The sequence below is a fragment of the Mustela lutreola genome, chromosome 10 (assembly GCF_030435805.1).
Source record: "Mustela lutreola isolate mMusLut2 chromosome 10, mMusLut2.pri, whole genome shotgun sequence".
Taxonomy (NCBI): domain Eukaryota; kingdom Metazoa; phylum Chordata; class Mammalia; order Carnivora; family Mustelidae; genus Mustela; species Mustela lutreola.
This window is the reverse complement of record NC_081299.1, coordinates 21060226-21075937: the sequence shown is the minus strand read 5'-3', so window position 1 is coordinate 21075937 and position 15712 is coordinate 21060226. Positions and strand designations below refer to the sequence as shown.

At 50.6% G+C, this 15712-nt stretch overlaps 1 protein-coding gene and 4 non-coding genes across 5 annotated transcripts; 4 read left to right on the top strand and 1 right to left on the bottom strand.

Moving 5' to 3' along the window:
• Positions 1 to 1777: 1777 nt before the first annotated feature.
• RAB42 (RAB42, member RAS oncogene family) lies at positions 1778 to 3198 on the bottom strand. Its single transcript, XM_059137549.1, has 2 exons — positions 2877 to 3198; positions 1778 to 2331 (listed from the first exon to the last, which is right to left on the bottom strand). The coding sequence occupies exons 1-2, from the start codon at positions 3113 to 3115 to the stop codon at positions 1908 to 1910; spliced, it is 663 nt and encodes a 220-aa protein (XP_058993532.1). The 5' UTR covers positions 3116 to 3198; the 3' UTR covers positions 1778 to 1907.
• A 9571-nt stretch (positions 3199 to 12769) lies between these two features.
• Positions 12770 to 12904, top strand: LOC131810697 (small nucleolar RNA SNORA16B/SNORA16A family). The gene has a single exon (XR_009345675.1). It is a non-coding gene; the product is annotated as a small nucleolar RNA SNORA16B/SNORA16A family (small nucleolar RNA).
• Positions 12905 to 13568: 664 nt separating this feature from the next.
• Positions 13569 to 13699, top strand: LOC131810706 (small nucleolar RNA SNORA44). Its single transcript, XR_009345684.1, has one exon. It is a non-coding gene; the product is annotated as a small nucleolar RNA SNORA44 (small nucleolar RNA).
• A 206-nt stretch (positions 13700 to 13905) lies between these two features.
• Positions 13906 to 14037, top strand: LOC131810707 (small nucleolar RNA SNORA61). The gene has a single exon (XR_009345685.1). It is a non-coding gene; the product is annotated as a small nucleolar RNA SNORA61 (small nucleolar RNA).
• A 687-nt stretch (positions 14038 to 14724) lies between these two features.
• Positions 14725 to 14798, top strand: LOC131810715 (small nucleolar RNA SNORD99). Its single transcript, XR_009345692.1, has one exon. It is a non-coding gene; the product is annotated as a small nucleolar RNA SNORD99 (small nucleolar RNA).
• Positions 14799 to 15712: the final 914 nt, after the last annotated feature.

The following is a 15712-nucleotide window of genomic DNA, read 5'->3' as shown; positions in this document are numbered from 1 at the left end:
CCAGATCAACACCTCTGAAGAAATCAGGCCCACCCTTCTCAGCCCAGTCTCCTGGATCTGCGGGCTTTGTAGCACTTAAAAGTGGAAATCATATGGTTCCATTATTTACTCATTCACTTTCCCACTAGAATGTTAACTCCAGGAGGGCTTTCTGTCAAGTTCACTGATGTATCCTTCGAGTCCAGAACAGAATAGGTAATTTTTTTTTAACTGAAGAAATGATAAGATTCTCAAAAACAAGTCACGTCCCTATCTGTCCTTCTCCCTCTCCAAGCTTCTCCATCAGTGAAATGAGTGTGATCCGCGCCAACCTTGCAGAACTTATACGGATGAATGCTGGTCTAAGAGAGGCAGGGAGGAGGCAGTGCAGTGAGAGACCCACTCTGGCCCAGCCCCATGGGGAGGAAGCTAAAAAACCCACCATGACTGGAAACCTCCCAAGAACCCTAGAGAGAAGGGATTATCAGGTCACAGAGTGAAGTGGTTGTGCTCTTTGTTGCTGTGGAGCCATCCGGCCCTTCCTGTCCCACTACAACAGCCACCCCCCTACACCTGCTGAGATTTTTTTTTTTTTTTAAAGATTTTATTTATTTATTTTGACAGACAGAGATCACAGGTAGGCAGAGAGGCAGGCTCCTGGCTGAGCAGAGAGCCCGATGCGGGGCTCGATCCCAGGACCCTGAGACCATGACCAGAGCCGAAGGCAGAGGCCCAACCCACTGAGCCACCCAGGCGCCCCCACCTGCTGAGATTCTTACCCACATAAACACCATCTCCGGGGAAGCCTTCCCTGATTGCCCTAGGACATTCTCTGCCTAACTGTTCCTGTTCCCCAGGAGGCAATTTCTGAGATGAGGATTAGTGAGCAGACGGACATTGATCAGAGGATTCTTGAGATCAATACCAGCTTGGGGGAGGAAGGGAGGGACATGAGACTAAGCAGAGGGAGAACTTAGCTGTGATGTTTTAAGAACAATGGCCTCAGTCAGCCCCAGGAAGAGTGATGAAGCGGAGTCTGACCATCAGAGCTGGGAAAAGGGAGCCAGGCCTTTGAACGCTCCCCCACCCCAGTAGATTCAACAAATCAACACTGTGGGCAGCCCTGAGGGGTAGGCAGTTCCCAGAGGGTGCTTTGAGCCTACTTTCATTGGCTGCACGCCCAGCAGCTGGGGGAGGGGGGATGTAGGGGTGAGGGTACAAGGCTGTGAGTTCTGCTGCCCTGAAGGGACATCGTGGTGGCTAATCACAGTGTCCACTATGTGCCCAACCTAGGAGCTGCTCCCTCGCCTCCATGCCTGCCTCCCAGATCCAGATCCAGTGCCCAGCCTTGGAGTGGGGGCACTGGGCAGCAAACCTGAGTTTCAGGGCACACATTTAAGACAAATTCAAGTTTGAGGACTGAAGGAGGCTCCCAGGTAGGCTTGCCCTGAAATTCCCCACCCGTCCTCGCTTGTGTAGCAGCGTCCAGACTCGGTGCCTCTCAGCGTCCAGGCTCGGGAGTGTTGCCAGAAATGGCGGAGGGGAAACAATGTTGAGGACAGTTCTTGTCATTGGCTGGCTCTGGCCGAGCATGTCCCCCCAACCATTTCTCATTCATGCCCATCCCCCACACCCACGCCACCCTCCCTCCCCCCCAGACCCCCATGGCATGGGTCTTCTATGAGCCCCACTGACAATGGAGGAAACAGGCTGAAGGACACAAAGCTGCACACCTGGCTTCTCAGAGCTTTCTGGCAGAAAGGGGGCTGAGGTCTGAAACCCTCAAATCCAGAAGGTGTGAATGCTAGGATACTGTTTATATTAACCCTTTAAATACATCCTGCCCTTTGCTCTCCAGAAAGATACGGACACCCCATCCCAGCAGCACTTCTGAGGTTGGCACTGCTTTAATCCTTTCCCTCCCAGAGTCAACACTGGCATGGCCGTGGGGGCTGCTTCCTCGGGGGGATGCTGAGGACTTGGGTCTCGTGGATGAGCCGGACACCCCCCCAGTCCTCCTCCAGCTTGATGTCCCCCTGCTCCAGGGCCTGCTGGATGGTGTCAGCAAGGGTGCTGAAGGCCAGGTCCACATTGTAGTTATTCTTGGCAGAGGTCTCCATGAAGGCCATGCCCAGGGAGGCAGCCAGCTCCTCTGCCTCCTGGGCCGAGACACAACGGGTGCTCTGCAGGTCACTCTTGTGGCCAACCAGTAAGAAGATCACCTTGTCGGGGCCCTGAGTGGCCACGACCTCCTGGTGCCAGTCGCAGATATGTTCAAAGGACTTCCTGTTTGTCACATCAAAGACCAGTAGGACACCCACCACATTCCGGTAGAAGGACCTGGTAATGCACCTGAAGGAGGGGCAGTGAGCTGGGAGAGGTCTATGCCCGCAAGGCCCTCCCACAGGCACAAGCCCCACAGCTCATTTCACACTGCCCAGTGTTTCTCTGCTCCCAGCGTCTGTCTCTCCCCCAACAGAGTGGCTGCACCTCAGCTAGGGAGCAAGTTCGAGTCACATCCTCTCTGGACCATTCCTCCATTCGAGAGGAAGCGGGGTGTTTTCCTGATGGCAGATTTTTGCTTCCCGTTCTCTGCCTGGCAGACTCCTACCTCCTTCCAGGCCGCCCCAAACCTCTCTTCCTTTCCCATCTCCCTGGCACCTCCCGCTTGGCCGGGCTCGCTCAGCAGCCGGGCCACCCATCCCTCCGGGACTCAGGCCTCTGGCTCAGGGGGCTCGGCCCACCCGGCTGCATCTGTGGGACCAACGACTCCGCGTGGAGGGCCAGAGACCAGGGCAGGGGCCCCCAGACCCGCACCTGGGCCACTGAGGCCCGAGCCCTCGGGGTGGGGTGAGGGGGGACAGCCCGCCAGCTCCCTCAGCCCGCCCGGCCCGCACCTGAAGCGCTCGTGGCCCGCCGTGTCCCAGAGCTGCAGCTTGACGCGCGGCCCGGCTCGCAGCTGCAGCTTGCGGCTGTAGAACTCGACGCCCACCGTGGGCGCCCCCTCGGGCTCGTGCTCGGGCTCGGGGGCCCCGGGCGCGCCCGCCACAAAGCGCCGCAGCAGCGACGTCTTGCCCACGGCCGCGTCCCCCAGCAGCGCGATCCGAAACTGGTAACGACAGCCCCCCGCCTCCATGGCCCCAATGTCGCCGTCCAGGTAGCGACCGGCAAGCAGCCGCCCCAGGCAGCCGACCGGCCTCCCGAGGCCAGCCGCCAGTCCCGCCCCGCCCCGTCCCGCCCCGCCCCGCCCCGCCCCGTCGGCTGGCCCCGCCCCGCCCCGTCGGCTGGCCCCACCCCTCGGCCCGGGGCGCTAGGCACCTGGGCACGTGCTCTCCTCCCTAGGGGCCCCAACTTCGTCCTCTAATAACCCCTACTTCTCGGGGTGGCAGATGAAAGAAGGCAGTGTGGGGAGGACGACGAGTGAAGGACGAGAACCCAACACGCACTGGCCCGCGTTGAACCGTCCACCTCATTCCGCCGGCGGGCTTCTGTCTCCAGCCCACTCCCCGGGCAGTGCCCAGATTGGGCCCCTGTTGCTGGAGCTGGAGACACCACTCTAGAAAGCTGATGGTTTATAGGTGCCCGTTCCTTACCGCCCCACCCAGGTGCTGCTTTCCCGGAGATCCATGAGCCCCGGCCTAGGGCCTCTCAGGGCTTCGGGCTCAATGGTCAGCTTCAATGTTTAACAGTCGTCCTCCCAGCCCCGACTCCCCCCACCCCCACCCGCGCCCCCGCCGCCTCAGCACCTGTCCGGGCGGGGCCTCAGGGCCCACAGAGGGACGCCAGCAAGGCTGGTAGGAGGCCCGACAGCCATAGATAAATGCGATTCCAGAGGGAGTGCAGTTAGCCTGTGGCCTGGACAACTAACTTATTTACTTGTTAATTTTAAATTTATTTGACAGAGAGATCACAAGCAGGCAGAGCAACAGGTAGGGAGAGAGGGAGGAAGCAGGCTCCCTGCTGAGCAGAGAGCCCAATGTGGGGCTTGATCCAGGACCCTGAGGTCATACCCGAGCAGAAGGCAGAGACTTAACCCACTGAGCCACCTAGGCGCCCCTGGACAACTAACATTTATGAGGACCGATGGTCAGTTCTTCACACTGGCCGAATGACAGCTTTGAGAGGGCCATAGTGTGCTTATTTTAGAGCAGAGGAGACTGAGGCTCGTCTCAGGTCACAGAGCAGAGCTGAGACTCACATCTGAGTTTGTCTCACTCTTCATTACCCCCCTGATGCCACAAAGGGGGATGGCAAATCAAGTACCAAGAAGACCAGGACACAGTGGTCAGGTCCCTGTGGGCAGGTGGCAAGGGTAAGGCTGGAACATCTGCTTCCTAGAGCCAGTCTACCAGGCCTTCTGTAAATCCAAGTTATCAAGGCTTGGCTTCTGGCTGGTCTCAAACAACTCCATCTGTTGGTTTAATTTCACTGTTCCACTGTGGTGGATTTTACCAATTTAACTTGTTTTTGGCAAATTGGTGGTGAAGCGAAATCCTCACTGTTAGAATCAAATCATCATATATTTCCTTCTCACACAACCTTGTAAGATGTTATTCTGCACATTTTTACAGGTGAGGAAACTGAGGCTCAGAGATAATCTGAGATTACTCAACAAGGAAGGCAGACTAGCTGCCGAGTTTACCCAAGACCAGAACCTTATTTGCTATTTCTGTGTCTGACAGGACAAGTGGAGGATCTGAGAAGGCCCAGGTTTTTTCATACTTTTTTTTTTTCAAGTGGATATATGGATGTATGTATATAAGTAAATAAGTAAGTAATTTCTATACCCAAAGTGGGGCTTGAACTCATGACCCCGAGCTCAAGAGTCATATGGTCTATCAACTGAGCTACCCAGGGGCCCCTCTTCTGGCTAACTCCTAACAAATCAATAGGAAGCCATTTTAAGGGGCACCTGGGTGGCTCAGTGGGTTGGGGCCTCTGCCTTTGGCTCAGGTCATGGTCCTGGGATGGAGCCCCAGGTCTGGCTCTCTGCTTGGCAGGGAGCCTGCTTCTCCTTCTCTCTGCCTGCTTCTCTGCCTACTTGTGATCTCTCTCTCTCTGTCAAATAAATAAATAAAATCTTTAAAAAAAAAAAAGAAAAGAAAAAAGAAGAAGCCATTTTAACAGGTCTCCATGTACTATCAGTCCTTGGTCGCCTGTGTGGTAGAGCCTGAAGGGGCCTATGTTTCTACTTGTCCTCTACCTCCAGGAATAGGAGACAGAGAGGAGCCTCAGGAAGGGTGTGTGTTCGGAGAGGAATCCTTCCTGCCAACTTTACCCAAATTCAGAGTCTGCCCCACTCCCACCCTCTGCACTGATTCCTCAATTGAATTATTCTCTCCACTTCACTCTGTGTAGCTGGAAAAATATTTTTGTGTGTGTTTCAGGTCCCTATGGATGCCTCTAGCCCCTTCTTTACCCACCACCGGTAGTCTGAGCTCCAGCCATGCTCCACATTTTTCCTCTTCTCAGGCCTCCTCCAGGAACACTCCCCCTCTCCTATTCAAAGGGCTGACTCCTACTACAGGCCTTAGGTTAGATCCCTGTGCGGCAGGAAGCCTCTCACTGGCCAGTGAGGTCACATGCCCTTTTGTTCACTGTGACAGCTGTCTCCCTCCTCGGTCACTTGAGGGCAGCGATCAGTGGTGGTATGCCCAGTGCTTGGCACAAAACAGGAACCAAGTAAATATTTATAGTTGAAGGAATGAATGAAAGTGGATAAGTGCTATTCATTCATTAATTCAGCCAGTCAAATCCCACAAGAGGGCCGGACTCTGAACTCCCAGAGAAGACATTGCACGGGAGGTGGTTCTGAAGCCGGGTCTCCCAGGACAAGGGAAAGCTGGGGAGTTCAAGGAGGAACAGCACTCCAGGCAGGAGCCACTGGACAAAGGCAGAGGGCATGAAACTGCTTGAAAGGCAGTTTGAACCCAGCATTCCCAGAAGCCTTTGTAGTCAGCACTGTCAGCACTGGGATCTTTGAACTTCCTCTCCTGGAGGCTTCAGCCGTGGGCTAGGGTCATGTGCCTGCCCTCCACTGCTAGCCCCAGAATCCAGACGTCAGCTGACCTTGCCAGAGAGTTGCTGTGTGACTAGGGTGGGGTAAGAGACTCTCCCTCCCCACCCTGCTTTCCCTCCAGCAAATCATGGTGCCCACCTCACAAGAGAATCCCGAGGAGCTGTGCAGCTGTCTGTGCAACAGAGCAAGGCAAGTTGTGCGCATTTGCCTGAGAGAAATCGAGGTTTTAGTTCCAACCCCCACTTACTAGCTATGCAGCCTTGGCCAAGTTTGATTCATTCATTTACTTCGTAATTGTCTCAATAAGTGCTACTTCACATACCAGGCACTTACTTACACAACAGTGAAAATAAAAAGACACAGTTCCTGGGGCGCCTGGGTGGCTCAGTGGGTTAAAGCCTCTGCCTTCGGCTCGGGTCATGATCCCAGGGTCCTGGGATCGAGCCTCACATCGGGCTCTCTGCTCGGCAGGGAGCCTGCCTCCTCCTCCTCTCTCTCTCTCTGCCTGCCTCTCTGACTACTTGTGATCTGTCTGTCAAATAAATAAAAATCTTAAAAAAAAAAAAAAAAAGACACAGTTCCTGGTAATTCACACTGTAATGGGGAAGACAGAAAAAAAATCCACATATAATGTGATGTCAAGAAGCTTAAGTGCTGGGGCACCTGGGTGGCTCAGTGGGTTAAAGCCTCTGCCTTCAGCTCAGGTCATGATCCCAGGGTCCTGGGATGGAGCCCCATAATAGGGTCTCTGCTCAGCAGGGAGCCTGCTTCCCTTCCTCTCTCTGCCTATCTCTCTGCCTACTTGTGATCTCTGTCTGTCAAATAAATAAAATCTTAAAAAAAAAAAAAAAGCAGTAAGTGCTATAAATACCAATCAAGCAGGATAATGGCTTGAAGGGTGACAGGATGCTACATCAAAATAGGGTTTTCTGAGATGACATTGGAACAGAAAACCAGGGGAAGTGAGGGAGTGAGAAGTGTGGGTGTCCGTGATATCAAGAGAGAATATTCCAGGTAGAACAGCATGAGCAAAGGTCCTGAGGTAGGATCAGGCAAGGTATGTTCAAGCAGAGCAGAAGGGGTGAGGGAGCATAATGAATGAGGAAGCCAGTGGTGGGTGATGAGGGCAGAGAGGAAGAGGAGGATCCAAATCACATGTGGCTTCAGAAGCCATCGTGGGAGTTCAGCATTTATTCCAAATGGCTTGTAAAGTCAGTGGAGTTTTTGGAGCAGATGAATAGTACAAAATTTTTCTTGGTTATGTTTTTTTTTTTAGTTTTACATCTTTTTTAAAAAAATTTTTAAAGATTTTATTTGACAGAGACACAGCGAGAGAGGGAACACAAGCAGAGGAGCAGCCGAGGGAGAGGGAGAAGCAGGCCTCCCACCCAGCAGGCAGCTGGATGCGGAGCTTGATCCCAAGACCCCAGAATCATGACCTGAGCCAAAGGCAGAGGCTCAGTGACTGAGCCACCCAGGCGCCCTTTTACATCTTTTTTTTTTTTTAAGATTTTATTTTTTTATTTGACAGAGATCACAAGCAAGCAGAGAAGCAGAAAGTGTGTGTGGAAGGGGAGCAGGCTCCCTGCTGAGCAGAGAGCCCAATGAGGGGCTCGATCCCAGGGCCCTGAGATCATGCCCTGAGCCGTAAAAACAGAGGCTTAACCCACTAAGCCACCCAGGCACCCCTATTTTTACATCTTAATGGAGGTATAAGTGACACACAGTAAACTAACCGTACATATTAGAGAGCACAGTGTAATGACTTTTAAAAAAAAAGATTTTATTTATTTATTTGACAGAGACAGCAAGAGAGCATAAGCATGGAGAGTCACAGAGGGAGAGGGAGAAGCAGGCTCCCTGCTGAGCAGAGAGCCCAAAATGGGGCTCGATCCTAGGACCCTGGGATCAAGACCTGAGCTGAAGGCAGACACCCAATTGACTGAGCCACCCAGGTGCCCAATGTAATGACTTTTGATGTAAGTGTACATCCATGAAACCAATACCACAATGTAATTAATGAGCATATATCACCCCAAAGTTTCCCCTTGTCCTTTATTTTGTTTGATTGATTGTAGGCTCCATGACCAGTATGGAGCCCAATGTGGGCTTTGAACTCATAACCCTGAGATCAAGACCTGAGCTGAGATCAAGGATCAGATGCTTAACCAATGGAGGTATCCCTCTCCATGTCCTTTTTATTTTTTATTTTTTTCCCTAATGTCCTTTTTATATTCTTCTCTCCTGATCCTGTGAGAGTTTTTAATTTTGATGAAATGTAACTTATTAATTCAATATTGTACTGGAGGTCCTAGCTAATACTATAAGACAAGAAAAAGAAATAAAAGGCATCCAGATTGGAAAGGAGGAAGTAAATCTGTCTTTATTCACAGACATGTGAAAAATCTTAAGAAATTTAAAAAGGAGCTACTAAAACTAATACATGAGTTTAGGAAGGTTGAAGAATACAAGTTAATATGCAAAAATTAATTCTATTACGCTAGCAATGACCATTTAGAATCTGAACTTGAGGGGTGCCTGGGTGGCTCAGTCATTAGGCATCGGCCTTCGGCTCAGGTCATGATCCCAGGGTCCTAGGATAGAGCCCCACATTGGGTTCTCTGCTCAGTGGGGAGCCTGTTTCTCCCTCTCCCACTCCCTCTTCCACTTTCCCTGTTTGTGCTCTCTTGAAAATTATAAAAGTGTTGAGGCACCTGGGTGGCTCAGTGGATTGAGCCTCTGCCTTCGGCTCGGGTTGTGATCTCAGGGTCCTGGGATCGAGCCCCACATTGCGCTCTCTGCTCAGTGGGGAACCTGCTTCTCCCTCTCTCTCTGCCTGCCTCTCTACCTACTTGTGATCTCTCTCTGTCAAATAAATAAATAAAAATCTTTAAAAAAAAAGAAAATTATGAAAGTGTTGAGAGAAATTAAAGATGACTTACCTGACATATACCATCCTCAAGGATGAGAGGACTCAATATTGCTAAGATGTCAGTTCTCCCAAAATTAGTCCACAGATTTAATGCAATACCAAATCCCAGTAGGCTTTAAAAAAAATACAAATTAGCTGATAATAAAATTTATATGAAAATGCAAAAGACTCTGAATAGCCGAAACAATTTTGGGAAAGAGCAAGGTTGGATGACTTACACCACCCTATTTGAAAACTTATTAAAAATCTATAATGGGGGGACGCCTGGGTGGCTCAGTGGGTTAAGCCGCTGCCTTGGGCTCAGGTCATGATCTCAGGGTCCTGGGATCGAGTCCCGCATCGGGTTCTCTGCTCAGCGGGGAGCCTGCTTTGCTTCCCTCTCTCTCTCTCTGCCTGCCTCTCTGTCAAATAAATAAATAAATAAAATCTTTAAAAAAAAAAAAATCTATAATGGGGCATGTGAGTGGCTCAGTAGATTAGGCATGTGCCTTTGGCTCCAGTCAGGATCCCAGGGTCCTGGCATCCAGCCCAGCATCAGGCTCCCTGTACAGCGGGGAGCCTGCTCTTTCCTCTGCCTGCTGCTCCCCCTTCTTGTGCTCTCTATCAAATAAATAAGTAAAATAAAAAATCTTTAAAAAAAAAAAAAGAGCTAATCTTTAAAAAAAATCAGTGTAGTATTGAGTATAGAAACAGACCTACACATACAGTCAATTAATTTTTTATTTTTTTAAAGATCTTATTTATTTTACAGACAGAGATCACAAGTACGCAGAGAGGCAGGCAGAGAGACAGAGAGAGGAAGGGAGAGAGGAAGGGAAGCAGGCTCCCTGCTCGGGGGTCATAACCCAAGCAGAAGGCAGAGGCTTTAACCCACTGAGCCACCCAGGTGCTCCAGTCAATTGATTTATACAAAGGTGCCAAAGCAATTAGATGGATAATCTTTTTCAACAAATGAAGAGGGAACAATCTGAAAGCCATATGCAATAAATAAACTTTGACTCTTATACTGTGCACAAAAATTAACTAAAAATGAATCCCAGATCTAAATATAAGAGCTAAACCTATTAAGCTCCTAGAAGAAAACGTAGGAGAAAATCTTTTTTTTTTTTTTTTAAAGATGTTTTTTAAATTTATTTATCAGAGAGAGAGAGGGGGAGAGAGCGAGCACAGGCAGACAGAGTGGCAGGCAGAGGCAGAGGGAGAAGCAGGCTCCCCGCTGAGCAAGGAGCCCGATGTGGGACTCGATCCCAGGACGCTGGGATCATGACCTGAGCCGAAGGCAGCTGCTTAACCAACTGAGCCACCCAGGCGTCCCCGTAGGAGAAAATCTTAATGCGTTTGAGCGAGGCAAAAAATTTTAAATTAGGACACAAAAAGCACAAAACATAAATAAATAGGCATATTGGACTTGGTCAAAATTAAAAACTTGCTCTTTAAACATCGTGGCTGGTGTGTTGAGAGCAGACTATAGGGAAGAATGGCCGAAAGACGCAGACTAATTAGGAGGCTGCTGTGATTGCGGGTCAGCAATGACAGAGTCTGCAGAGGCGGTAAGAGAAGGTGTTAACCATCTTAAAGGTGGAGAACACAGGATCTTGCTGATGGATCGGAAGTGAGAAGTTAGAGGCAGAAGAATCCAGGGTCCCTTCAAGGATGTACTGAGATTGGGAAGAGCAGGTGTCGAGGAGGGAAGACTGTTCTGAGAAGCCTATTTATTGACCAAGTGTAGGTGTCTTGGAAGCTGCAGCGTATAAGGTCTGGAGCTCAGGAGAAAAGTGAGGCTGGAGAAATATTTGGGAGTCATCTGAAAGTTTCTTTTTTCTCAGAGTCTGTCTTCATAAAATAGGAGTAATAGTAGTACCTACTTTTTATTTTATCTTCTATTTAGATTTTATTTGACAGAGGAGAGCACAAGCAGACGGAGCGGCATGCCGAGGGAGAGGGAGAGGGAGAAGCAGGCTCCCCACCGAGAAGGGAGCTTGACTGGGGGGGGGGGGGGGGAGTCCAAGGCACACGCTTAACCAACTGCGCCACCCAGCATTCCCCAGTACCAACTTTTCAAGTGTATATTAAGGATAAAAATTAATGGATAAACACCGAATAGCTGTTTAGTTCTTGACTACTTGTGTTTACACTGACGATTACTCGTTCCACTCCGCACGTGGCACAGTGACTCTCGGAGTGTGGTCTCTGCAGTGGACTTGTGGGTTCCAGTCCTTACCTTGTTAGTTACCTGGGTATAGCTATTGGCAGGGTTACCGTGAAAACTGGACGAGATAACTGAGCATTATTTACTTAGTTACCGCTCAGTAATTTATCTGTTAGCGGAAGAGGGAAGTCTTGAACAAATAATGCGTTCATCTTCCGACTACTCGGTCGCCTCTTCCTTTTTAAGAAGCCTTCGCCGAAGGGCCCCGCTCCAGCGAGAACTCGCCGAGCTCCTCTCCAAACCCACCCAGCCGCTGCTGCTCCTCGGCCCACGGCGCTCGAAGCCGAGCACTGACCGCAGCTCACGGGGTCATTTCCCGATTTTGGAAGTCCGACTGAACTCCAGAAGGCACGGCGAGTCGGCTTCATTTGCGAGCACAGGGCCCGGTGCCGGACGTTCACTGAGTGCGAAAACACACGCGGAAGGGTGCGCACCTGCTTAGCTAGAGGCAGGATCCGCCGCCCGGCGCGGCCGGGCGGGCGGACTACAACTCCCAGTGGTCCGTGCGGCGTGTTACTCCAATTGTCGGCGCGGCCTCCAGGGGCGAGACCTATAAAAGCCGCCCTCCGAGGGGCGGTCTTCCTTTTTCCCAGCCACCGTGCTGCTGGCGTGTTGGGCTGCGGGTGCGGGGTAGTTCACGGCCGTCCTCCTCTCACCTCGCGGTAGCTTCGTTGCCCCTGGCCTCGCACCCGCCAGGCCTTCCTCCCGAGGCTGTGGGATGTTGAGAATGGCTCGGAGCTGCCGGGCCTCCCGGCCTGCTGGGACCAAGGCCCGGAAGGCCTGGTCCGCTGCATGCGCGGTAAGAGGGGCCAGAGCCCGCCGGAGCGATACCTTCTCCCGCCTCGGCCCGCGCATCCCTGCGCTGCAGTGCGACGGGTGAGTAACGCGGCCAGGCGGCCTGGTGCAGGGCAGTCCTGGGCCGGAAGTGGCTTAATTTCTGGAGACGCCGCGGGGTGGTGTCCATCAAATCTGAAACGGAATCTGTCTGTTAAAGCTACCTATTGGGTGACCTTGGGGAAGTGATTTCACCTGTCATCTGGCTGCACAGCACGTTAAGCAATCCATGCAGGTTATTAAGAAGGTTAGGTTTTTCTGGGGTCGCGTCTTGGAGTTTTTTAGATTCTATTTTGAATCTCCGTTCTGTGGCATTCTACATTGTCTGACGACCTTAAGTAGGTAGCTTAATTGGTCTAAAGCTACTGGTAAAACGGATAGTGAAATCGTCCTATGAAGACGAAATGAGTTTAAAACTCGGGCATATAGTAAAATGAAGTGGTAATTGGGGCCTGGTAATAGGAGATCTGTTCTCGGCTCCTAGCTGGCTCAGTCGGCTGAGCATGCGCCTTGATCTCCAGGCTCCGGGTCTTGAGTTCATCCCCATGTTGGGCACAGGCTCAGTCTAGATCAGTTCTCTTTAAGTTAGCGCCATGCCCATGGTGAGCCAGGACCTGGTCCGAGTCTGGCTTCTTACTTCCTAACCAACCGAGCCACCCAGGCGCCGGTGGTACCTGTTTTCTTATTTGTTCTCCAGTATATTTCAGCCCGTCAATTTCAGTTAGGCAGGAGTGCTCGAGCTTTAGGCGAGTCAGCCTGGACAGCATTTGGGGCGGTCCGGGGACCTAAATTGCCCTGTGGCCCTTATCGAAGCTGCAGCTGCTTCCACATAGCTGCTGTGGTCAAAAAGGAGCCCAGAGTGACAGTTTTCCTTGACGGTCGCCGTTCTGTTTGATGTAACTGATCTGCAACATTTCAGGAAAAGACAGTTCCTTTGTGTCTGCCATTTCTCAGGTAGTGGTGGAGTCCTTTATTAAAACTGAAGGTTTCCAGAGGCTAGCAGAAACGTTCTGATAACGGGGTCTTTTTTTTTTTAAGATTTTATTTGCGAGAGGGAGCTACGAGCAGGGGCAGAGGGAGAGGCTGGCTCCTTGCTGAGCTGGGAGCCTGATGTGGGACTTAAACTAGGACCCTGGGATCTTGACCTGAGCTGAAAGCAGGCGCTTAACCGACTGAGCCACCCAGGTGCCCCTGTTAGTGGGGTCTTGCATAGAGTTCCTAGGAATAAACTTTAGAGAAGTAAATTGCTGAGAACAAGAACCAGTTCATGTAGGGGAAGATAGAGTGGGGTGGACAGGTGTACTGGGCAAATCTAGTGGCAAGTGGCAGATCTCAGCAGTGCTTTGGATCACTGCACTGAAAAGCTTAAGGCATCAGTACCAAAAGCCAGTCACACCTTTAACTGTGAAGGCCAAAGGAAGGGAACAATAAGATGATTCAGGACGACTGTTTCCCATCTCAGCTGTGCCTGACTCAAGATTCCAGGAGGACTTTGAAGTGGAGCTTTTTGGTGAGGATTCTGGGGTCATAACTGACACGGAACACAACCACCTCGGGTCAGGTAGGTTTCTGGGAACTACCTTGGTGGGGTGGTACAGCATGTTTCCAAGGGCTGTGGCCGGCTGTGGCCATGGGATCTCCAACTGCATGCCAGAGCAACCTGGAGAGACTTTGACAGCACAGGTCAGCACAGTACCTGCGGCTGCCACTCGCCTTTCCTATAACAGCCCGGGTGTTCTACCAGAGCCTGGCGGTTTTCCATAAACTTCATGTTGATGGGTATATTGATCGACTTTCTGATTTGGAGCTTTCACCTGTTTTCTCCAGATTGCCCTGAAGTGTCCCTGTTGGTTGCGGCTTCCGAAGAGTCTGAGGCTCCCGGGCTGTTGCTGTGCTTTAGACGAGGTATAGTTATGTGCTGGATTCAGCCTGACCCTCCGGCTCCCTTTCCCATCGGATCTGAACGCTGGTCTTGGTGGTCGTAAAAGGAGGAAAAGGAGCACTGAAGCTGGCCTATGATGCTTATAGTCTGGTGTATAGGCTGTGGGCTAGTTTCAAACAGGGCTTGAATTCTTTGAACTGGTTTCCTCCTTCCCATTAAACTGGGATAATCTTCGGCTTAAAGGGAGGATGTATGTGAAGCTCTGGGGAGTTGTAGTGGTGGCTGACTTAGTACTTCTGTATTTGATAAATACCCATGGTTTTCTTGTCTCCTGAGTCTTTTTGTTTTGTTTTGTTTTGTAAAGATGTGTTACAGTACAGCTGTCGTCATCTGAGATTATGGATCTAGTTGGGTAAGTTGGCTGCCAAACTTCTTCTGTAGCTTCCTTGCAGCTTCAAGTAGTGCTTAAGCCTTGTGAACCCCAAGTAGTGTAGTGAATTGATAAGATACAAGGCTATTTTCAGGCCTCTGGCAAGTCTTAGCTTTTCCACACATCTTTGACACCTGACCTTCCTCGTATGCCAGATTAGCTGTTCATGGCCAGGAGAGAAACATGTACAGTGACCTGGGTCTTAGATTTGCCCATCCTGCTGGAAGGCCATGAGCACACTGAAGGGTACCAGATGCCAAAGCCCTGCACGTTGGGCAGCAAGGGCCGATTGCCGTGCATTTATGGTCGTGGTTTATGCTCCTGCTGCTGTTTGGGGAAACCTCAAGCCATGGGATCTTACTGGCCTTTTCCTAGGAGTGTGGGAGATGGGTTGGGTGGAACAAGTGTCTTTCACCTAGCTTGGGACGTGGTTATGCTGACTGGTCCAGGATGAAACCTAATCTGAGTGGACATCTGTGGATGATAAATGCGGATATGGGACTGAGACCAGCTCTTCAGAAAAAGCGTGGGTGGCATTAATTAATTAGGAGTATTAACACACTGGCTTATACTTCCTTTTCAGGACAGAAACACCATGGGAAGAGGCAAGCTGAAAGATTTTGGTGGAAGACCATGACCTGTATTTTTGTTAATGTTGGCACATGGCATGTGACTAATAAAAGACTTGAAGTAGGTTTTCCTATTCCCCGTTACAGTGTCATTTCATAAAAATAGGTTGACCTCTCCAGATAATACGACTTATTCTAGAGCTGCCACTATACATTTTTTCCTCCTAAAAGCCTGAAAATTCAGGATGAGCCTAACAAGTGTTCCTTTAAATATCTGAAGGTCTCTTGTGACCTAAGACATTTACCTCCATACCCCCATTGTGTGTGCCCCTCCCCCCTGGTTTCCTTCAGCATAAAAGTAGAGCTGAGTTGCAGATCTTTAGGATAAATCCAGACTTTCCACATAGGTACTAGAGATACTTGTGTGTGCATACTTACAGAAGGAAATTAAGGACAAACAGGTGGGCCAGGTACACAGCACAATAATGTCCTCAAACAAGGGCTTATTAAAGCTAGGCTTGTCCTCCGAGCCTTTTGGTCTAGGTGTTGCTGGTTCCATCACATCCTACCACACACAGCCACCAAACCTAAAAGCGAACTTGTTGGGTGAAGGGGTGCTTGAAATGGAGGGTCCACATTGCCCCCACTTGGCACGTAGCATGACCCCAGAGAACCTTTTAAGGATGCAGGGTCACCTGAGATGGCCCCCTGGGTTGTGTAAATCCTATGATCCACTTTAATAACCCCAAACTCTGATCTCCCAAGAGTGGGTAACATCCCTACCTCAAAGACATTTCAAACCTCGCTCAATGGCCCTGTGGTTTTTCAAACTCCAAAGGCTGATGGGCAAAGGAAGGC